The sequence below is a fragment of the Sorex fumeus genome, unplaced genomic scaffold (assembly GCF_029834395.1).
Source record: "Sorex fumeus unplaced genomic scaffold, SorFum_2.1 ptg000047l, whole genome shotgun sequence".
Taxonomy (NCBI): domain Eukaryota; kingdom Metazoa; phylum Chordata; class Mammalia; order Eulipotyphla; family Soricidae; genus Sorex; species Sorex fumeus.
In genome coordinates, this window is record NW_026606104.1 from 56,946,039 (window position 1) to 56,970,434 (window position 24,396).

At 45.2% G+C, this 24,396-nt stretch overlaps 1 protein-coding gene and 1 non-coding gene across 2 annotated transcripts in view; one reads left to right on the top strand and one right to left on the bottom strand.

Moving 5' to 3' along the window:
- The window catches only part of ZMYND12 (zinc finger MYND-type containing 12), a 34,629-nt gene that overhangs the window by 2,879 nt on the left and 7,354 nt on the right, over nucleotides 1-24,396 (bottom strand). The window contains exons 2-8 of the mRNA XM_056123501.1: nucleotides 21,961-22,102; nucleotides 21,475-21,646; nucleotides 13,485-13,654; nucleotides 10,446-10,568; nucleotides 8,782-8,893; nucleotides 6,937-7,079; nucleotides 3,324-3,427 (exon numbers count right to left, since the gene is read on the bottom strand). Coding sequence (XP_055979476.1) covers nucleotides 3,324-3,427; nucleotides 6,937-7,079; nucleotides 8,782-8,893; nucleotides 10,446-10,568; nucleotides 13,485-13,654; nucleotides 21,475-21,646; nucleotides 21,961-22,102 — 966 coding nt within the window. The remainder of the gene's footprint in view (nucleotides 1-3,323; nucleotides 3,428-6,936; nucleotides 7,080-8,781; nucleotides 8,894-10,445; nucleotides 10,569-13,484; nucleotides 13,655-21,474; nucleotides 21,647-21,960; nucleotides 22,103-24,396) is intronic.
- Nucleotides 15,719-15,833, top strand: LOC130032276 (U5 spliceosomal RNA). Its single transcript, XR_008793814.1, has one exon. It is a non-coding gene; the product is annotated as a U5 spliceosomal RNA (small nuclear RNA).

The following is a 24,396-nucleotide window of genomic DNA, read 5'->3' on the forward strand; positions in this document are numbered from 1 at the left end:
ATCCAGTTTATTTTTTCCTGTGGTAAAACTTTACTTTCAAGCTCTAAACATTCCTTTTTCATTGAAGTTGTTTTTTTTTTTTTTTTGCGGGGGTGAGGGAGGGGCTTTGTTCATTAAGATGGAAAGTCTGTGATTCATCCTTAAAGATTTGCAAGGAAAGGGCAGCATTTATAATCTCTTCTGGTATCAAGAACAACCTTGTTCACATGCTTTTAAAACCAGCTACTGTTTATTTACATAACAGTTACTGAAACTCTGTATGCACGTATATAAAATGTTTATCTCAATGGCATTGTCATCAATCTTGATGAGTATCAGGAAAAACACTGTCAAACAAAATGATGACATGGTCTCTCATTCAAGTAACGGTTCATCTTTTCTGATCCCAAGTGTGTGGCTATTGTCCTGAGATGCCCTTCATGAAACCATTAAGAATTCCAAACACCTCACTTGCACCCTGTCTGTCTGCTTCTGTCTGTCTGTCTGTCTGTCTGGGACATGCCGGAGGGTTCTGATCTTGGCCATCTGGGGACCTAGAACACAGAAACCATCCACAGCTGTGCAAGGATAGAATACTATGAAGTGAGACCCAGAGCAAATATTTGTAAAACAAAAATTCACAGCCAGCAGGATACACTTTATAAGACTGCGTATATATTTCATATTTCTTAAATGTAGGAGTACTGCTATTTATTCAGCCACTGATTAGGCTGATTGAATTGGGCATAAACTCCACCTTACTTTTTTTCCATTTTTTATAATTTTATTTTTTGAATCACCGTGAGAGCAGTTACAAAGCTTTCAGGTTTAAGCCTCGGTCATACAATGAAACATCCGTACCTTCACCAGTGTCCATTCTCCACCCTCAACCACCCCAGTATACCCCCACCCCACACCCTCCCCCTACCTGTGGGGAAGATGATTTCCACATTACTCTCTCTCTACTTCAATTACATTCAATATTTTGACACCAGACCCACCATGATTTACCCCAACACTCAGATCTGCCGAAAAGGCAACAGTAGACAATTTGTTTTCTGTTGTCTATATTTAAATGAAAAAAAATTATTTTGGTTGTTGGGCTACACCCTGCTGTGCTCAGGGAACCATGCATTCCAGGGCATCGGGTCTGGACCTCCCCATGCTGAGCCTGCACTCCAGACGGCAGCAGGCTACATATTCTAATAGAAAAACTTCATCTGTCGCTTCCAAGGATGATCCTGGTCGAACCCCTGCAAATTCTGCTAAGAGGCAGAGAAAATGTGAGAGGATCAGAGCATCACCAGAACTGAACCTCTTCACCCTGGCTGCTCCTTTGGGATCAAGGAGGCGCTTGTTTTCAGATCTCTGGGCAATTGAGATTATGTCCCTCAGTACTGTATTATGACTGAAAATGTATATTTTTATTTTTATTGCGGAATTTAAAAACTAAACGCAGAACAAACACCTAAAGATGTTAAGAGGGCTGGAGAGATGGCATATGAGATGGGTAAGGCACATTCTGCGGAGCTGGATTCAATTCACAACAGCACATATGGTCCCCTGAGCACTGCCAGGAGTGATCCTGAGCAGAGAGCAAGGAGCAAGTCATGAACAGAGCCAGGGTCATCTGCATGCAAGAAAAGCAACTCAACCTCCGTGTACTTGCTCTCTGCACTTTCCCCCCGCCTCTCACCGTCCCCTCTTCCTCCCCTCTGCCACACACACACTTAACTACTTTTAAAGCAGCTTTTTTATTCACTGCTGGGTGGCTGTTTATTGATGTATTTTTTAATTGTGTATTAGTGAATCATCGTGGGATGCAGTTGCAGACTTACAAACTTTAATGCTTGTGTTTCAGTCATACAGCGGTTGAGCACCCATCCCTCCACCAGTGCCCATTTTCCACCACCAGTGGTCCCAGCATCCCTCCCACCACCCCTACCCCATCCCCTCCACCTCACCCCGCCTCTGTGGCAGGACATTTCCTTCTCTTCTCTCTCTCCTTTGGGTGTTGTGGTTTGCAACAGAGGCAATGAGTGGCAATCATGTTCGGTCTATAGTCTACTTTCAGCCCACATCTCCCATCCTGAGCGGGCCCTCCTAGCACCCTTTACTTGGTGGTCCCTTCTCTATCTGAGCTGCCTTTCCCCCCAGCATGCGAGGCCGGCTCCTTAACTGTGAAGTAATCCTCCTGATACTTATCGCTACTGTTCTTGAGTGTTAGTCTCCCATTCTGTTACTTTATATTCCACAAATGAGTGCAATCTTTCTATGTCTGTCCCTCTCTTTCTGACTCATTTCCCTTAACATGATATTTTCCATGTTGATCCACCTATATGCAAATTTCATGACTTCATCTTTTCTAACAGCTGCATAGTATTCCTTTGTGTAGATGTACCAAAGTTTCTTTAACCAGTCATCTGTTCTCAGGCACTCAGGTTTTTTTTTTTCCTCCAGATTCTGGCTATTGTAAACAGTGTTGCAATGAACATATAAGAGCAGATGCCATTTCTACTAGACTTTTTTTCATCTCTGGGATATATTCCCAGAAGTGGTATTGCTGGGTCAAATGGGGGCTCAATTTCTAATTTTTCGGGAAGTGTCCATACTGTTTTCCAAAAGGTTAAAGCAGCTTTTTTACTGGTTGTTTTAAGAATTATTCTGGACATGTTCATAACTCTTTAAGGTTAATGCTAGTTTAATTACAGTAGAATAGAGAAACTTCCCCAATATAATTCTATTCCCTACCTTCTCTTGGGGTGTGTGGGCGGGGGGCAGGGGAGACAAGGGGGGTGGGGAATAGCGGGGGTGGGTCACAGCAAGTGGTACTCAGGGCCTACTCCTGGCTCTGCACACAGGGATCAGTCCTGGTGTTTTGGGGACCATATGTGGTGCCAGAGATGGAACGAGAGTTAGTCACACACAAGGCAAGTGCCTTATCCCTGAACTAGATCTCTTGCCCCCTACTCCCCCCCCCCCATCCTTTGATCAAGATCAACAGAACTTGTATGGGAAGACTTTTGGGAACTATGATAGCCTATCTGCAGTCTGATTGCAAATACCATATTAGTGAGCTGACAGACCATCACTCAGGAGTTGTGCAAAGCCACCAAAGAACAAGCACAAAGATCTTGATGACAACAGTTTACTATTCTCTATGCCTAAAGCTCTAAATTCCCTTGCATATGCGGATAAGAAAGAAAGCACCTCTCTTGGGGAGTTCCAGGGAGAGGGCAGGCGCTCTCGCTGTCCTGGAGGGCAGTTATGCCCCCTGCACTGTGGGAGAAGTTGCCAACCCAGCGCAACATCGGGGGGGGGCATGAGTGATGGGTTATATTTACTCCACTGAGACAAGATCTACTAAGTCTTGAAGGATCCTCTGTTCTTGCAAACTGAATTTTCGCTGTTGGGCTAGATATAAGCCTGCATTGGCATAATCTTGTGCCTGAAAGAGAATGGCATAAAAGGAAGTTATTAAAGGCAGGGTACAATAACCAAGGCATGGACTTCTATGTGAGAGCTCTGGCTGCAAAGCTGGGGCTCACAACCATATCTTCTGACTCTAAGTAGTGGGGTCTCCAACACCAGAGAAAGTACATAGCTCTTCTAAAAACGGAAGGTGCTCAGGAGGAGACTGGGTTCTCTCTGGGCAAGAGATGTACATGCATGTACAAAGCAAAGACCAACACGGTGATTCCTGGTGGCATACCTAAGCAAACCAAGTGACCTGGGAGAGAGTTCATGCCCACATTAACAGGGAGGGCTCAAGCCAAGTTCGGAAGGAGCCTTGCGGCTTGGGTCATTGGACACAGAATCCATGTGAGGCTGCATGCACCCCCTCAGGGATAGAAACTAAGTGGAAAGTAATAGAAGACTTTCTGATAAAGCCATTAAAGGAAAACTTGCCATTGAAAGGTCCCATCAGGAATCGACCCCAGAAACATGGGAAAGGCCCTATCAGTTTCTCTGACCCTACGCCGCTGAGCCCAATGGGGACAATTGAACATGAATGTGGAACACCTGAACAAAGGGAGCACCTCAAAGGATCTTCATCGGGGCCCTTTGGTTCAGCATCAGGAGTCACAGGTTGAGAGATGTCACAAATCAATTCCCATCCTGAGGTCATGGGACTCAGGGTTTTAACTGGAACTGAGATTCCATAGGACATCTTGGGACAGACTCTTCCTTCCTCCTCTTCTCCTTTTGTCTTTCCTTCTTTTCTCCCCTCCCTCCCTGCTTCCTTCTTCCTTTCTTCCATCCATATTTCCTCCCTTTCTTTCTTCCATCCATATTTCCTCCCTCCCTCCCTCGCTCCCTCCCTCCCTCCCTTCCTTCCTCCCTCCCTCCCTTCCTTCCTTCCTTCCTTCCTTCCCTTTCTCTCCCTCTTTCCTTCCTCCCTTTTTTTTCAATGAATGTTTACTGAATGGCTACTATGTTCCAAGAACTGTTCCACAGGTAGAAATTCCTGCCCAGGGAGAAATGTGGTAGGGGAGAGCTGGAGAGATAGTACAGTAGGTAGAGTGCTTGCCTTGCAGTCACCTATCCCAGTTCAATTCTTAGCATCCCATATGGTCCCCTGAGCCCACCAGGAGTGATCCCTGAGCACAGAGCTAGGAGTAATCCCTGAGCATTGCCAAGTGTGTCTCCTCCAAAATACATGGTAGGGGAGAGAGGTAATGAAACAAAGAAAGAAAGAAAACAGGACAATGCAATACATGCTAAAGGGGGAAAATTAATACAGCAGGAAGGGGGCTGAGAAGCATCAGTGTGGTCTAGGTGGGGCCAGAGGACTCCTGCCTGAGCTGAGGGAGTGAGGTGCCAGCCTGAGAGACAGAGGGATCCCTTTTCTCTAACGACCTCGCAGAGCTCTGAGAACTTGACCACTATCACCACTTGGAGTAACTTCCCCCAGGTATGTTGAGTACATAGGTAATTGGAACCTGAACTGTCGGAAAGAGGCTTTGTCCATTGCAAACCTGGAACTTCAGTGGGAATATTCTGTCCCACGAATCCCCTCTTCCCACTGCCCACAGGGTGAGTGTCCTCCCTTCTGTTCTCACCCCGGCCCCCATCATACCCTCATGCCTGCTGACCCTGGGTTCCGAGTTCTGGTACATAGGAGGTGCTTAGGAAACAAGTGTTGAAGAAAGGAAGGGAAGATGGAGCAGGGGGAAGGGAACCCACACACAGCAAGACCCCCTCCCACAAAACCTCCCTCTTCCCTACGCCTGTTTTCTTTTTGTCTGGGCCACTTTCATTGAGTATCTTTGGCCAGGATTCTTGTTTGGCGTTTTATTTTGTTTTGGGGCTATACCTGGTGGTGCTCAGGGGTTATTCCTGACTTGGTGCTTAGGAGAAGGGGATATGGGGGCACCACTTCTGGTGGTTCTCGGAGAACCATGTGGGATTGAACCCAGGTCATCTGCATAGAGAACATATTCAGTCCTTGTTCAGTCCCCAGCTCCTTGGAGTATTTCTTTTCTCATTGATGTTATAATGAAACAAAGTTGAACAAAATGACGTTAGATGATGACCTGCTGCGTTTGAATGAGTGATTCGATCAATAAGTCAGTAAGTCTGAAAATTACCACTTACTGTCTATAAGAACCGAGCGCATGTCACGGTGCCTCGGTGTTCTTATCTGCAAAGTGGGAATAATGAAATACCTACTTGCCAAGGTTGATATGAGAATAAAATATGATACTTCATATAGAGCACTTAGGCTGATGACTGGAAGCTAATAAACACAAGCGATCCCCTTTTGAATTATTTTATTGTAATCCACTTCTACCTAGGTCCCACCAGCAGTCAGTGCTCACTGAGTGTGTCTAGAGGTTCTTCCCTGTTTCTCCTAGGACCTCCCTAGCACTTCCCAGCCTCAGTTTATCTATGCAGTCCTGGAAAGGTCCCCTGAAAGTCCTCTATGCAAATGGGATTCACGGAGAAATGTGTGAGCACCCAAACATCTTTGAAGTAAGATGCTTTGGCATTTCTTTCATGAAGAAACTTCCTTATGAGGCCAGAGAGAGAGTAAAAGCACTCGCCTTGCACATGGCTGACTCAGGTTCAATCCACAACACTATATCATCCCCTGCATACCATATCAGGAGTGATCCCTGAGTACAGAGCCAGGAGTAAGCCCTGAGCACTGCTAGGTGTGGCCAAAACAAATTTTTCTTTTAAAAAAGGAACTTTTTTTTTTCCTTTTGGGGTCATATCTGGCAATTCACAAGAGTTACTCCTAGCTCTGCACTCAGGAATCACTCCTGGTGGTGCTCAGGAGGCCATATGGGATGATGGGAATCAAACCCAGGTTGACCACTTGCAAGGCAAATGCCCTACCCGCTGAGCTATCACTCCAGCCCTCCCCAAAAGGAACTTCTTGGGGCTGGAGAAATAGTACAGTGAGTAAGGCACTTGCCTTGCATGCAGTTTAAACTGGGTTTAATCCCCACCATCCCTTATGGTCCCTGAAGCATTGCCAGGAGTGATTCCTGAGCACAGAGCCAGGTGTAACCTCTGACCATCGCTGGGAGTGGCCCCAATACCAAAAAAATAAGAACAAATAAAAAGGAGTTCCTTTCTCATCCGAAAGCAAAGAGCCAGTGCAACTGGTCATGGTCCTCCCATCGATTTGCTCGAGCGGGCCCAGTAACGTCTCCATCATGAAACTTGTTGTTACTGTGTTTGGCATATCGAATACGTCACGGGTAGCTTGCCAGGCTCTGTCGTGCGGACGAGATACTCTCGGTAGCTTGCCTGGCACTCAGAGAGGGGCGGAGGAATCGAACTCAGGTCGGCCATGTTGGCCGCTTGTAAGGCAAATGCCCTACCGCTGTGCTATCGCTCCAACCCCAGTGCAACTGGACAAAACTGAATTTAACAAGAGCAATTCTCCTCCCTGCCCCACCCCCGTCCCCTCAACAAGACGAGCTACTTTCTCTGGAAACTTGCCTTTGGAGAATTCATCAGGAAGAAAAGCATGGCAATGGTTTTCAGAACAAAAACCGTTTTTCTGGGTTCTTTTTCTGTTCTAGCATCTCGAATGCTCAAGATCGTATTCAGGATCCTAACAGCTTCTGCTTCTTGGGCTTCATCTGCCATGGGAAGAAGGGAGGAAAGATGGAACAAACAGGGAAGCTGAGTCTGCACCTTTGCTCTCCTTCCCCTGAGCTACCAGGAGCCAGGGGTAAGGGAGAGGGCTGTCAGGAAGCCCCCTTCCTGGAGCACTGGTGGAGGCAGCCCACAGCTCAGTCCTAGACCTGCGAAAAGCTGCTTCCTGGGGCCTTGACCACCAGCAGGCCCCCAGTCCAGGATCTGTGCCTCCAGCTGCCTAAGTCTCTCTGCCAAGCAGCATTTCTCAATCAGGGAATTCTAAGGGGACTACAGGCGGAAATCACACAAATGGGGGCCAGAGCCCAAGACAAGGAACAGACCGGTGGGAGAGGAGGGTTGGTGGGTGGAAGGTGTCACAGGAAGGAAACAAAGGGCCTTGGTTGGAAAGGGGATGAGAAACATTGATCTAGAGCAAGAGTGAGGCTTGTGGCTTCTTGCATGCGCAGCCCCTAAATCCTTCTTCCTCCAAGCCAGGGGTCTTGGGCAGCTGCCTTTCTCCTTCCCTCAGCTGAGCCCGCACATCCCCTGCCGCAACCTCTAGTGAGGGATGAGGTATCTGTAACTGGAAGCACATTCGCTGCTACACTCAAGAAGAAGAGAAAGAACATCGACCATCATGTTCGTATCCACTCTTCGTACACATGTTCTGCTTTAACAGGAACTCTTTTACCAAGAGAGAAAACTCAATGGATTGACGCTTTTTTTTTTTAACCCCGAGTGCTTGAAACCTCTGCTCCAAAAAATCATCCCTCTTCCACACCACCCAACTGTCCTCACTCTCTGGCTCCAGGCCTCATGCTGAAATACCATCTGTACTTGCAGGAATGTTTTTTGCTACTTCACAGAGGTTCTGTGCAACTACACTGGGTGTCTCTCATGAGCAGAAACAAGCCTCTCTATCTCTCTGGATTAGCTCAGAGGAAATAACGATGGAGTTGGCCTGGAGAGAGACGTCAGTCTGCCCTGGAGATGCTCACAGTCCAGTGATGAAAGAGTTCCCAGGAAGAATGAGCCTAGCCTCCCACTCTGGGCCTGTGCCCTACAAACCTACAAACCCTAACACCTAAGAAATTCCCTGTGCCTGAATCACAGGGGCTCTGCAGGGTCCTTTTTTTCCCTCTTCGGGTCACACCCGGCAATGCTCAGGAGTTACTCCTGGCTTTGCACTCAGGAATCAATCCTGGAGGTGCTCAGGGGAACATATGGGATGCTGGGAATCGAACCCAGGTCAGCCACGTGCAAGGCAAATGCCCTGCCTGCTGTGCTATTGCTCCAGCCCCAGCAGGGTCCTTTTACTTAGAAATACTCCCTTATTAGCCCCCTGAAAGGCAGGAATCTGAATTTTCAACATCATTTCTAAAATCTTTTTGATTCCCAGCTAAATTTCCACAAGGGGACAGTGAGGAAGATGGAATGATGAAGGTCTCTTAAGGGCAAGGAATGTGGGCTAGAGAGACAGTACAGGGGCTAGGACACTTATTTCACATGAGTCCAACCCGGGTTTGATCCCTGCACGACACGTGTCCCCCAAACCCTTCCAGGAGTAATCTCTGAGTGCAGAACCAGGAGTAAGCCCTGAATGCTGCTGAGTGCGGCCTCTACCAGCCCCCACAGACCCTCCCTCCCCCACCCAAGCACAATGGATGCCAAGCTGTGTGGATGAGTTAGGAGGGGGGATCTTACCCAAGCCGGTGTCAGTCTCAAACCGTTTGCCCAGCAAATCGATTTGTTGGAGGCGAGCTTCTGCAAGGACCTGATAGTGCCCATATAAATATTTGTTCCAGATCTCAGTGACCTGTTATTGCAAAGGGAGAGAGAAATCAGAAATTCGAGCAGCCAGCCTGGCTTTAGCTGGCTATGTGGGCAGCACCTCTGGCCAGGTTTCCTGACACCTCTCTGTCCAACCCGGGTTTGACCCTCTACAGTCTCTCTGTCTTATGCCTGGAGCCGGGAAAAGTCTTTGGAGTCCAGACTGGTCCGGCCCGACTAATTATGACAAGTGCTGACCACAAAAGGCAGGTAAAGAGGGGGACATCCTGGTGGGATCTAATAACAACCGCTATCATTTATTAAATGTCCTCAACTGAAACCTTTACATCTTCACAGCTGTCTCATTGAAGGCATTTTTTTGGAAAATTATTATTCATTTTTACAGATCAACAGCGGCTCAGAGAAGCTAAGATCACACTTGTCTTTGATAAGAGCTGCTAAGAACCAAGATTTAAATTCAATTGGGGGGCTGGAGCAACAGCACAGCAGGTAGGGCGTTTGCCTTGCAGGCGGCCAACCCAGGTTTGATTCCCAGTATCCCATATGGTCCCCTGAACACCAACAGGAGTAATTCCTGAGTGCATGAGCCAGGAGTAACCCCTGTGCATCACTAGGTGTGAAAAAAGCAAAATAAATAAATAAATTCAATTCGGACACCAAAGTGCATTTCAGCGACACCACAATGCCTCTTCCTCAGAAGTGAGCATCAAATGCAAATAGTTGGAGAGTTCAAAATGCTGGAGGGCATGCTCTGCGTACGGAGGACCCGGGTTTGATTCCTGAACTGCCAGTCCCCTGAGCACTGAGCCAAGAGTAGTCCCTGAGCACTGCCAGGTGTGGTCTGAAAACAAACAAACAACAACAACAAAAAAAAAAACTAGAATAAAATACATTACAGCATGAGGGACTATATGTAACACCCGGAAATGGTTGCTTGCTTAATGAGATGTTACTATGTGAATATAGTCAATATTTTAGTATGTTGACAATGAAGTAAAACCATTTACATGAAAAATGGAGAATTTCGGGGGCTGGAGCGATAGCACAGCAGGTAGGGCGTTTGCCTTGCATGTGGTCGACCCGGGTTCGATTCCCAGCATCCCATATGGCCCCCTGAGCACCGCCAGGAGTAAGTCCTGAGTGCAGAGCCAGGAGTAACCCCTGTGCATCGCCAGGTGTGACCCAAAAAGCAAAAAAAAAAAAAAATGGAGAATTTCAAGAATTCTTATGTTTGTTGATCCCTTCATAGGAACTTTCAGCTCCCTATCAAAACCATGTCTTGTCTATCAAACACCTCCATGAGCCACATTAACTCCAGTGCGTGGGTACCACAGAACAGGTGGCTGTGTATAGGGAGGCTTTGGTTCTTAGAGCCCCACTTGTCATTAGTTAGATCACTCTGCTACTAAGGATTAGTCTGTTTTGGTGGCAGAGAAACAGAAAGAACCTTGGGAAAATCACTTTATTTGTGGAAAAAATCCACTATTTCTCTGTAAATTTCTCATCCACAGTCTGATACCAGTTTTCAGACACAAGACTTAAGTGTCAAAAGTTGGCTTCCACATTCCCCAGCTCACCTTTGTGTGCAATGTATCTGCCAGGTTCCACTTTCCAAGGCGATGGAAGATACTGGCCAGGTGGAAGTAGCCTCCTGAGGTCCTGATGTCCTCTGTTCCAAATGCACAACTGGCATGATAAATCTGTAGAAGGAAGACAACCTGAGTTCTTTGGGAAACATACGTCTCACAAAGGGGCTTGAATCCAGAAAATATCGAGAACTTTTATAACAGTTCAATTTAAAACATAAGCAAAGAATCTGAAGAGACATATCTCTGAAACATAACAATGGCTCATCATAACCTCAAATGATACTAAATATTAGTATTATTAAGAAAATATAAAATAAAACCATAATGAACTACCACTTCACACACAAGGATAGCCATACTTGGGTAAGCAGAGGAAAATAACAAGCACTTGGTAAAGATGTGGAGAAATGAAAATACACTGTTTGTGGGAATACAAAAATGGTACAGCTTTCATAAAAAAAAAATTGTGTTGTTTTAGAAAACGTGTGTTGAAATATTGTAGAGCCTATCCATTCTGTTTTTAAGTAGATTCCCAAGAAAGTGCATCCACACAGAGATCTATACACAAATGTTAACAGAGGCATTATTACCAATATCCACAAAATGGAAATAACCCGTGTGTCTACCGCCTGGTGAATGGGTGGACTAACTGTGGCTTTTCCAAATACAGAAATACTACTCAGCAATAAAAACATAAAGAATTTCTATGCCCAGAAACATGAATGGTTCTCAAGATAATTATACTGAGTGTGAGGAGTGCCACATGATTCTGTATGTGTGAATCGTCCACAAAAAATAAACATGGGTCTATAGAGGTACGAAGTAGTTGCCTGGAGTTTGAGGGTAGACACGAGAAATAACTGCACACAGCTATTAGGATTCTCTTTAAGGAACCCCTTCTAAGACTAGATTGTTCAAATGGTTGAGCTACTCTGTAAATTGACTAAATATCATGGAACTCCATGCTTACATTAGGTGAATTTTGTGGTCTGTGCCCAAAAAAAAGCTGTGTTTCTTTTCTGTTTTGTTTGGCGAGCTAGACTGAGGAATGGAGCTGACCTAACCCTTAGTCCAGTAGCCGAGCTCAGACAGAGCAACTGTGCCTTCATAGAATTTCCTTTTCTGTAAGCTTCATTTAAACAGAATCATGTGTGATCTTTAGTGTCTGCCTTCTTTCTCTTAGCATAATGTGTATCTACTTATACTTGTTGGAGAGTGAAGGCGAAAACACAAGTGAAGAAGAGTTTTAGTCAGGCTTGCATGTGGCAACCCTCAAAAGGATTGCTTAGTGAGAGTTTATTGAAAAGCTTATTTACAGCAATTGGAAGTGGTAAAGAGCTAGTGAGTTCTAGGGTCAGTCAACAGTAAGAAACTACTATCATCCAAAGACAAGAGAGAAAAAGCAGAGTTATGAGGGCCCAGAAAGAATTGGTAATATGGAGGGAGCTGTGTCCACGAGGGAACTCTGCCCCTGCAAGGGGTCAGAACGGCAGCAGAGTAAACACACCTCCCACCCTCCCTCCCTCTACCCCCCACTTATTTCCTGGTTTTGGGGACACACCTGGCAGTGCTCAGGGGACTATATGGGATGCCAGGGATCAAATCTAGGTCGGCTGCATACAAGACAAGTACTCTACCAGCTGTACTATCACTCCGGCCCCACCAACTTCTCTCTTCTCCCAACTTCCACTCCTGCTATGGCCTCCACCCCAACTTCAAATATCACAAAAGCTAGAGAGTGATGGAATCAAGTTGCATAGTCCATAAAGCTCATTTCCTCGAGGCAAAAGCCTGAATTTGGGAGGCTTAAGGGAGTCAAGGAAATTACCCCACCCAAGAAGTTTCTAGTGCAGCAGGAACCAAGCTGGACTTCCTAGCAGAGAGTCTGAGAAAGCAGCAATCCACATGGTTAGGGCAGTCCAACCCTAACCACAGCTAGATCTTGGGCTCAGAAACGTTTCTCATGGTAACAGTATCTAATACCGAATTCCTAATAGAAACCTCATAAATTTTGGAAGAAGGTTCAATAATCACCCTCATCATCCTGTCTAGCATTTGTATAAAAGTACAGTTTACAAAGTACTTTCATAGCTCCAACTCATTTAAATTTAATAACCACACTCTGAAGTAGAGCCATTGATGTTATTTTTAAAATAATGGCCAAATAAAAAACAACCCTTAGACTCTGACAACAGAACTGAGGTTACTAAGTGGGGATGGGGTCGAAGGAAAAAAGAGGGGAAGACAAGAAATGACAGAGTTAGGGTTTTCCACACTATTTTTGGTGGTGCAGGTGGAGGTGTAGTGACTTTGTACAGCAAATGCATAAACATTACCACTACTGTAAACCATACTGTTTCAATAGTAATAAAAAGAATAAAAACAACACAATGGCTAATGTATTACACATATTCTATCCTACTATTTATCTTAGCAATGACCCAATGGGACAGAAGCTATCTGTCTCACAAGAGATAAAAGAAGACAAATGGCCTGGCTAACTAGCGAAATGACAATGCCAGCACCACAAGTCAAGCTCTCCTTCACCAGTATGCTCTCCCGTCCCCACTGTCATCTTCATAGCAAGAGAGGCCTGGGGACATGACGTGAAATGGCCATGACTGCATCGCCAAGAAATGGAAAAACTTGAACACAGGTCATTAGAATTGAGTTCTTGATAATTCCCCCACCGGTCAGTTATAAACAGACAGTTAAGAGAAATGCTTAATTTATTTGTTTACAAAAGAAAAACAATCTATTCCTTCCTTCCTTCAATAACCACTCAGTATCTGTGTTGCAGAACATAATGTCCAGAAAGTGGGGGAGGGTGGTCACGGGTGGTGATGGGAGGGAACATGAGTCATTGGTGGTAGGAAATGAACACTGATGGAGGGATGGGTGTTGGATCATTGTATGACGGAAACCTGATCATGAACAGCTTCGCAACTATGTATCTCAATTGAAAAATATAAATAAATAATTTTTTAAAAATTTTTTAAAAAAAGGAAAACAATTTATCTTGTTTACATCATTGGCCAGATGATAGCGTGCTTCGTCGTAGTTTTCCTTAGCTATGTAGAGAAGACCCAGGTTTCGGTGCAGCAAAGAGTGGGTGGCACTAGAACATTCAGTTGATTTAAGGACTGTCCACTGGGCTTGGGATAGATATTCCTCGGCCTGGACAATATGGCCCATACCTGCCCAAAGGAAGCAAAGATGGTTATAATTAATATCCTGGCCAGAGAAAGCATGATAATGATTCCTCACCTATTGGTTAATTCATTTACTCATTTACTTAAATATTTAGAAACAGACAAAACTTTGTACACAGCTGTTCATAACAGCCTGTTTATAACAGAAAACATGTAGAGAATATTTGAATGTCTGTTGTCTTGACAACGGACAAATATGTATACAAAATGTGGTTAATCCATCTCCCTGAGTACACTACTAAAGACTGATTCAGTCAAGTAAGACAGAATAAGAAAGACAAACACAGGATGATCTCACTTATCTGTGGTGCGTTGTATACTGGATGGGGAAATACATTGTAGTAAAGGGAAGATGCCTTGCCCCTTGTGTTTAGAGAGGACAGGAAAGGAAAAAAACCAAGGGGAAGGAAAGAAAATGGGAAGTAATGGGTGAACAGGCATCAGGGATTCAGTTAAACTAATGATATGGGAGAGTGATATATCCTTATATCCAAAACACAGACAGACTCAACAACACTGAAAACATGAGATCTAAACTGCAATCACTGGAACTTTGTAATCACTGTCAAGGTGATAAGCAGGGATGAGGCAGGGATTGGGATGGGGAAGGAATATGGGAACAATGGTGGAGAAAGGTTGACACTGGTGGTCGGATTATTGTTGAGATACTAAAACTCAACTTGATCTCTTGGATCACTTGATATCCCGTTACTCTTCAATTTGCTCGAGCGGGCACCAGTAACGTCTCCATTCATCCCTGTTGCGTGCCAGCATAGCCCAATGGCATCTGTTCATTCTAGGAACATGAAGAGCCTCAAACTGATTGTTCAGGGTCCTGACAAAGAAGTCTGACCATCTCGTAGGTGGGCGTCCACATGATCTTTTGACGTCCCGTGGAATCCAGTCGGTAATGACTCTAGTCCAGTGGTCATCTCTAAATCTCATTACGTGTCCAGCCCATCTGATTTTCAATGCCTTGGCAAACGAGACAGCATCCCTGATTCTTGAGCGTTGACAGAGATCAGAACTCCAGATTCTTTCTCTCATTTGAGTGAAGCGTGATACTCCAAGCATAGCTCTTTCGATACCTCTTTGAAAGACCCGAATAGTGTTATCATTCTGTTTTCGTAGGGCCCAAGTCTCTGAGGCATATGTTAATGCAGGAAGAACAGTGGAATCCAAGAGATGTGCTCAGAGCTAGAGGTTTTTCGTCCTCTTAGCGATTTCTTCAACGCTCTTGAAGGCGTTCCAAGCCTCAATCTTCCTCCTGCGCAACTCAGGTGCCAGGTCATTCGACATGTTGACTTCTCGACCTAGGCACACATAACTGTTGCATTCGGAGATGGTCGTTCCATTGAGAGTGAATGGAACGTCAGGAACAAGACTGTTTCTCATGAACATTGTCTTTGTGAAATTCAGCATTCTGGCCAGCATTTGTGCCGCTAGGCTTATGTTTGGTGTTATTAGAATGATGTCATCAGCAAAGCGGAGGTGGTGTAGTTCCCAAACCATCTATCTTGACTCCCATTCCTTCCCATTCCAGTCATCACATGATGTTCTCGAGGGTGGCACTGAAAAGTTTCGGTGAAATAGTATCACCCTGCTGAACCCCTCTCTTGACATCAATGATCACTTCTTTGTAGAATGGTGAGATCCTGGTAGTGAATCCGTAATACAGCTCACGGAGGATCCTGATGTATTGAGTTTGAACACCCTGATTAGCTAGGGCTCTGATGACTGCTTCCATCTCAACAGAGTCAAAGGCCTTCTTTAAATCAATGAACATTAGACAGAGCAGCATCTTGAACTCCTAAGAAACCTCAATGAGCTTGGTTATCATGTGGATACGGTAAATGGTGCTCAATCCTTTGCAGAACCTGGCTTGCTCGTATGGTTGTCCTTCATCTGGTATTCTTCCAATCCTATTCAGTATGACTGGAGTGAACAGCTTGTAGATGACAGATAATAGGAAGATTGGGCGATAGTTGCCAATGTCGTGGATGTCTCCCTTCTTGTATAGTAGTACAGTTCTTCTGGTTTTCCATTGGGAAACTCTGGTTTCTCTTCAGATTGCATACATCTTTCACCTTTTACTAAAGATTTCCGTGGAGAGAAACAATTCTGAATTTTGAACCAATTCTGAGTTTTGACCAAAAAGTCAACAATCATTAACAAGAAGTCACAGTTTTTTAATTAAAAAAGAGAAAAATATTTAAGACTTATTCACTTACACAAAGGAATAGAGTACCGATACATGCTCAATGAACCTTGAAAACATAACACAAAATGAAAGAAGCCAGATGCAAAAGGTCATCTATTGTATGATTCTGCTATATAAATGCAGAGTTGACAAATCCATAGAGACAGAAAGCAGGGGACACTAATACTGACCAGGATCTACAGAGATGGGGGCATGGTTTTTCATTTTAGAGTAATGAAAACATTCTGGAACCAGTTAGGGTGAGGGATGCATGATCTTGTGACTATACTAAAATCACTGCATTGTACTTGAAAAGAGTGAATTCTATCATATCTAAATTGTCTCTATTAAAAAATTTTATACATGTGTATATTAATTACCCTTTATGTGCCAGGCCTTGTGTTGAGTTATAGGAATTCAAAGATGAATCAAGTTAATATGTGAACAATTTACATTTTGATTGAGGGAATAAGTGTGACATGAAAACAAATATAATAGAATATAAGTATGATGATAGAAACTCAGAGAGAGTATAGCAGGTAAAGTATTGGCTTGCTCCTGGCTGATCAAGGACCCATATAGGGTCCCCAGAGCACTGTCAGAAGTGATCCTTGAGCACGAAGTTGAGTCAGCCCTGAGCATTGTAGGCTATGGCACAAACACCCTTGCCCACTTCCTCTCCAAAATATAAATAAATAAGACATTATAAGGCTGGAAGCTGCAGAGAGAAGGAAGTGTTTAACTCCATGGACAGGGTGGAAAGGTACAGTGAGGTAGGGAAAAACTGACTATTGTATCTCCCCACCCACGTTCTTATATTGAAGTTCTAATCTCCAATGTGATGGTTGGTATTTGAGGTGAGGCCTTTGGAGGTGATGAAGTCTTGAGTAAAAATTTCTCCTATCAGAAGAGACAAGAGAGCGATGGTCCCTCCTGTGCTGTGAGATGAAGACCTGTGTCTGCCAGATGCTGTAGCACAAATGGCACAGTAAGGGGTCAGGAGATGTGCACCCAAACCCTCACTAGGTTTAGAAGTCAACTATTTCCTCTCTATCCTTCCTCCAGGCCTGGCTAATATGTCACCGTGAGAGCATTTGTTTATTATTATGTATTGTTATTGTTGTTATGGGGTGTCAGGGGATGTGCACACAAACCCTCCCTGTGTTTAGAAGTCAACTATTTCCTCTCTGTCCTTCCTTCCAGGCCTGGTTAATATGTCACCATAAGAATATTTTTTAAATTATTATGTATTGTTGTTGTTGTTATGGGGTCATACCCACCGGTCTCCGGGCTTACTCCTGACTCTACACTCAGGGATCACTCCTGGGAGGCTCAAGGGACCATTTGGGGTGCCAGGGATCCAAATTGGTTCAGCTGCATGCAAGGCAAATGTACTACCTGCTGTACTGTAGCTCCAGCCCAACATGCACTGTAGCACTGTCCTCCCGTTGTTCATCGATTTGCTCGAGCGGGCCCAGTAACGTCTCTGTCGTGAGACTTGTTGTTACTGTGTTTGGCATATTGAATACGTCACGGGTAGCTTGCCAGGCTTTGCTGTGCGGGAGAGATACTCTCAGTAACTTGCCAGGCTCTCCGAGAGGGGCGGAGGAATCAAACCCAGCTCGGCCGGGCTGGCTGTGTGCAAATGCCCTACTGCTGTGCTGTCGCTCCAGCCCCAACAACTAATATAAAATAAATTATTTACGGCCTGCTGTTGGGGTATGAGTTTATTTTATAATCATGAGTTATAATCATGCATCGCTGAATTAAGGGAAGAGGGGTGGGTGAAAGGAAAGTTTCTAAGAGGAAGCAAGTAACAGTACTGGGCTGGCAGCCAAACTAAAACAGGAAGCTGCTAGATTAGAAGCAAGAGGCTGAGGCCCCTGGTTCAGACCCACGTGAACATGAAAAGTCAGAGCTCACATCTGGGTTCTGTCTACGAGCTAAGAACTTTAGACAGAGGTCTTCTGAAATTTAAAGACACGTGACTTAGGCCAGGTTGTTTGGGGGCAAAGAGGAGGGGATGGGAATTGGGAGAGAACACTGACTTATGGTGGAAATTTAAAATTTCCACTGTTGGGTTCTCACTAAAGAAAATAATGGGGGCTGGAGCGCTAGCACAGCAGGTAGAGCGTTTGCCTTGCATGTGGCCTACCCAGGTTCAATTCCCAGCATCCTATTTGGTCCCCCTGAGCACTTCCAGGAGTAATTTCTGAGTGCAGAGCCAGGAGTAACACCTGTGCATTGCCAAATGTAAACACCCCCCACCCCCCCTCAAAAAGAGAAAACAATGGAGAAGCAGGTATGAACAGATATCTGAAAGTAACAGTTCCAAAAACAAAAGTCACACTGTGGAGGTGCGCTGGGGGTAGGGGTGGCAGGAATCTATGAGGTCACAAACTCAGAGAGTGGGATATGGACAGAAGGATCAGGCTGGCCTATGCCAGGGAAGGTCAGTTTCAGGTGCACACTCTTGGACGTGGTGCCTGCCGGTAGTGGAGACAGTCTTGCCAAAAGAAGTGAGAGCATTCTAGAGGATGGTTTTAAGAGTTCATAAGAAAGGAGGGTAACTAAGGAACAGAAGCACTTGTCAGAGGCGGTGACAACAGGCTGATCCCGCTTAGTGGGTGACCCGAAGCATTCAGAGGGGAGATTTTTCAGGACTCGGTGACAGTGACGAAAGTAGAGGGTGAGTCAAAGGTGAGGCTGTCAAGCCCCGACGGGCACAGCATTGGCCTGCCTTTCCCCACTCTGGTACATCACTTGCCTCTGTGGTTTAGGTCTGACGAATTAATGACTAGGCAGTAATTATCACAGGAGGAATTGACAAAGCAGGAAGCTTTCCCTCACTCAGCCACTGAGTCATCTAAGGTATGAGTCGTCACCACTCTGCCTGCCGGTGAAAAAGCAAAAACAAACCCCCAAAGCTGACTTGAGCTCTGACCTCAAGGAGCTTAGAGTCAAGTGAAGTAGAACAACCAGACAAACGCAGAGCAGTGGAGGAAATGAAGGGAGTGCAGGTGAAAGTCGGGAGCACACCGGATGACTGGCTAATGCCTCTCCAGGAAGGGGACTTTGGGGTAGACGCTGGTGGGGTGGGAAGAAGCCTGGCCAGGACCAGGAAGAAGATTCCAGGCAGAAGGAACGCCAGCATGTGCAAAGAAAAGCCTGATGCGGAGGACACCTGAGCCATAAAGACAGGGTTTAAAAGTGAATCTGTCCCTCAGTAGATAATGGACCACACATGATGACCTCTCAGTGTCTGTATTGCAAACCATAATGCCCAAAAGTAGAGAAAGAGTATAGGGAATATTGTCTGCCATGGAGGCAGGGGGAGGGTGGGAAAGGGGGGTATACTGGGGAGACTGGTGGTGGGGGATGTGCACTGGTGGAGGGATGGGTGTTTGATCATTGTGTGATTGTAACCCAAACATGAAAGTTTATAACTATCTCATGGTAATTCAGTAAAGTTAAAAAAAAAAAGTGAATCTGTGTTCTCCCAGTTCCAGGGTACTGGCAACAGTAGGCAGAGATGAATGAGGTAGATCCTTCTTTTTGTTCTAATTTTTTTTTCTAAACCTTTTTTTTTCCTAAACTTTTCTAAAATTTTTAAAGATGTTTTTAAAAGAAGTTTTCTAAACATTCTTTTAAAAAAATGTTTATATTAGACAAGCCCCATGATTTATAATACTATTAATGATATGGCTTCACGCATACAGCACCCCAATACCACCCCCTCCACCAGAGCACTCCCCCTCCAGTCCCCCCAAAGTGGTTCCTCTTTGAAGTGTTACTGCTGTTACTGATACTTCCTTTCTAGTTAATTAAATTCCCAAGGCAGGTAGGGAGGCTGAATAGCTGTTATTGTTCCAGTCCAGTCTGGAGAAAATCTGATAGGAACAAGGCATATGCACAATGGACATGAATTATTTAGACATTCAAAAAGGTTGACAAGGTTTAAAGTCAATGGCCCCGGGGGTTACAATGAAAGCTTCCATTTGGATAGTACTTTCCAACTTGCCAAGCACTTTCATATTCATCCCACATACGTTCATTTCATCCACAAAACACTTCACTGAAGAGAACTTGGGTTCAACAAATGCTGACACCACCTCTCCAAGGGGGCAGGCAGTGTGAATACGGAGGCTGAGTAACTTCTCTGCACTGAAACCCTTCCTGGGTGTGAAGACACCGCGAAGATGGTCCCAGGACTTCCTGAGCTGATAGTCTAATGTGAGAGGGAGACTTTGGTGAAATAACCATGTCAATGAATGCAAATTGTTATTGGGCAAAATGCCCAGGAAAAAAAGGAAGCAACTGCCACATCAGTCCATGTAAAAGAGATCTGTCCCCAGTTGCAGAGCTGGAGTAGGCTTCTCGGACAAGGGGGGCAGAGAGACGAAGGAGAGGCAGAGGTTAGAAGAAGGACCCCCAAACACCAACAACAAAAACTGTCCCTGATGCATAAGCTTTACATTTTGATGAACTATAACTTACCTTTTTCTTCTGTTCTTTGTTCTGTATGTCTTTGGTTTGGTGGCCCAGACCAACAATACTCTGGGTGTACTCCTGGCTCTGCACTCAAGGATTACTCCTGGCAGGTCTGGGGGAACCATCTGTGGTGCTAAGGATCAAACCCAGGTTGGCCACATGCAAGGCAGGCTCCCTGCCCACTAAACTATCTCTCTAGATCCTGTTCTTTGTGTCATTAACCATCATATCTAAGAAACCACTGCCCAATCCAAGATCGTAAAGCTTTACCCCCCCCCCAAATTTTCTTCTAAGTATTTTTTAAAATCCTCCAAATTCCAGTAGGCGGGGGTCACACCCACCAACTGGCCCCCTGGCGCCGTGTAATCCCATCAACGGCCAAGACTCAGAGACTATAAAAACCAGCTCCTGGAAGAGAACAGTGCAGTCTCCGCGCCTGGCTGTCCTCACCGGGGCCCCTTGGAGGGGAGCGGGTTGAGCTTTCCTCCCCGCCCCGACCAGGGCTCCGGCAGCCGAAGACCTCCAGGACCAGCCACCACCATGCTGAGACCACTCTCCGCACACATGAAGGTACTGGCAGAGGGACAAAGCCACGCGGGTTCTGGGGCCGAGATCTCCAAGCCTACTCGGATTGGGGCTGAGCATCCTCCACCCAGATCCTCCAAATTCCAGTAGGCCGGGGTCACACCCACCAACCGGCCCCCTGGCGCCGTGTAATCCCATCAATGGCCAAGACTCAGAGACTATATAAAAACCAGCTCTTTTTATGACATCTTATTATCTCATTCCTACTTTGGACAAACTGGCAGGCTTCCGAATGTAGCCTGCCCACACGGCAGAGTCTGGCAAACTCCCCGTGGCGTACCCAATATGCCAAATACCAGTAACAATGATGGGTCTCATTCTCCTAAAGAGCCTTGAATATAATCTCAGGGCTAGGATGAAGGAGACGTTACTGGGGCCTGCTCGAGGCAATCGACGAATAACAGGATGATTTGTGATTTGTGATTTTTTAAAAAGTATTTGCCACCAATGCCATGGGTAGACTCTAACCACAAATATGAACACTGCTGAAGGGTTCCAGGGAAGGCGCATGCATACCGGCTCCACTTACCAAGGCTAGCCTCGGACACTAGCAGGTAAGCAGGCACCAGCTCTACCGAACTCAGGCCAAATAAATTCATGCGGAAGCGAAGAGAATGTAAAGCCGCTGGGACAGCATCTGCGTATTTCCCTTCAAAGATGTACTTCTGGGCGATGGTGTAGCAGAATTCAATCAAATGCTTCTGTGGAAGGAAAAACGAGACCATCTAAGAGTCCAGAACAATGGTGGTCAGGGGGACACCTGGAGAAAAGGTCAACAGCTGGCAGAGGGTCTAGAGTAAGCCTGCCTGCCCACACCCAGTCTGTGTTTGGTAGGGCAGCCCTAGGCAACTGATACAGCAGGTATCCGTGCACAGAGGACGGACAGCTGATGGAATGGTGGCAAGGACATGGAGAGACAAAATCTTTGGTAGCCTAGTGATTAAACCCCTTGCTGTGGACAGTGTGACTGCATGCCTGAGTTAACCCCACGGTCCTGCAGGTCCTGCAGGCCTACCTGTCGCTGCCGAAGCTGCTGCAGCCCGTGCTGCCGCTCTTCCTCCGAATTGTAGAAGGGCATGGAAGTCCGCAGCGGGATCAGGAGCTGACAGATCTTCTCGTGGATGCTATTCCAGTCAGCTTTCTGATGAACTGGTCCACTGGCAACAAACACGAATGCCTGTTAGCTAGGCCTGATCTCAGAGTCCAGTGGCCCTACTGCTGGCCTAACTTTAATACCTAGAACCAGGAGAGGCAAAGCCAACACAATGCAGAGTTTTCTGACATAAATCTCTTTTCCTTCATGTGGTTATTTGCTGATGTAAAAACCGGGTGAGGGTCCAGGGGATGGTCTCGAGGAGGCTGTTCCTGCATATACAGGTTCACAAGGCAAAGTCACAGGGTAATCCTGGGGCAACCTGTGTTTCTGCTTAAAAAAGACATCTTTAACTCCATGTTGCCCCAAATTTTCAAAATATTTGACCAACGGAGCGGAGGGACCTGAGGGTCTTGTCCTTGGGAAAGAAAACCGAAGAGGATATTTGATGAGGTTTTAGGAGACAATTTCCTGTCACCAGAAGCTTCAACTCTGGAAGAAACTTGCACTATTTTCTGTGCTCCATTGAGCTGGTTTATGTAGAATACACCATCAGTATTCCCCCAAGCTGAGGGGTGCCGGACTTGGTCTAGAGTGGGATTCCTGTTCGGAAAACTACGTGAAATATGCTCTTACTGTTTTGACGGTGAGGAAGCTTAGGTGGGAAAAGCTTGAGACACTTAACTCTAAGTCTGACTCCAGACCCGTTTGTTTTTAACCAGAGGAAAGCACGGCGACAGTGGGTGCAAAACCTTTCACTCTTACAGGCATACTTATTATCTTTAAACACTTAGACACCACAGTCACGGAACATTTATGATACAGCAGAAAGATTGTATTGGAATTCCTACAGAGCAGCCAGTCCTATTCAGAAATAATTGTCCTGAATGACTCGAATCCCTGCAATTCTGAGCCTTTTTTCAATAGTTCTTGTTTCAGATTCTTGGAATGGGATTAAATTCACATGCCATAAAATTCACCATTTTTGTTTTTGGGGGTAGGACGGTGTTCTCAAACTTCACTCCTGGCTCTGTGCTCAGGGATCACTCTTAGCGGTACTTGGGTGACCATATGTGGTTGGTCTCAGGCACAGTTGGCCTTACCCACTATACTGTTTGTTTAACCCCAAATTCACCATTTTAAAGTGTACCACTTTAAATTCAGCGTTTTTTAATATATTCACTAGGTTGGAGATCCCTGTGTAATTTCAGGGCATTTTCATCATCCAAAGAAAAAACTCTAACAGTTACCCTCTTTTTTTTCTACCACTGATGCTCAGAAACCAATATCTAGGCATTACATATAAATGAAAACAGACAATGTAGCCTTTCATGTCAAGCTTCTATCACTCAGCATACTGTTATCAGGATTTATCCATATTTTAGCCTGCATCAAGATCATACTCCTTTTCATAAATAGCATTTCACTGTGAGATATGGAGATATCACTTTTATCCATCCCCCAGTTGGTGGGCATTTGGGTTTGTTGCTTTCACTTTTCTGCTATTCTAAATTACGCTGTTATGAATATTCATACATAAGATTTCATGCAAACATATGTTTTCAGTTCCCTTGAGTATATATATCTAAGAATAGAACTGCTGGGGCTGGAGAGCTAGTAGGGGAGTAGAGGCATGTGGCTGACCCTGGTTTGGCTGCCGGCACCACATATGGTCACCCCCCTGCCAAGGAGCCAGGAGCAGTCTCTGAGCACAGTGGGTTTGGCCTCAAAACAAAGCCAAAATTAAAAAAGAAAAAATAGAATTTCTGGGTCATATAGTAACTCTATATTTACTTTTGTGAGGCTGGCCAAGTTGTTCCCCATGGAAATTGTGAACAATTTTACATTCCCATTGGCAACTTAGAATTCCATGCTTTCTATATCCTTTAACGCTTGCGATTTTGTCTTTTTTATTATACCTAGTTAATTTTATAATTTTATTTTACCATTCTAGTTAATGTGAAATTATATCTAATTATGATTTTATCTCACATTTCCCAGTGACTGTAGCACTGACCTCCCATTGTTCATCAATTTGCTCGAGCGGGACCAGTAACGTCGCCATCGTGAGACTTGTTACTGTGTTTGGCACATCAAATATGTCATGGGTAGCTTGCCGGACTCTCCAAGAGGGGCAGAGGAATCGAACCTGGTTGGCTGCGTGCAAGGCAAACGCCCTACCACTGTGCCATCGCCCCTCCCAGTGACTAATAATGTTAAATCTTTTCATGTGTGTATTGGTCATTTATATATTTTCATTGGGAAAATATTTACTTAACTCCTTTCCCCATTCTTTAATAAAGAAATTTTTCTAAAAGGGAGAGAATTTTTGAAAACGAAAAAATTATCACAAACAGG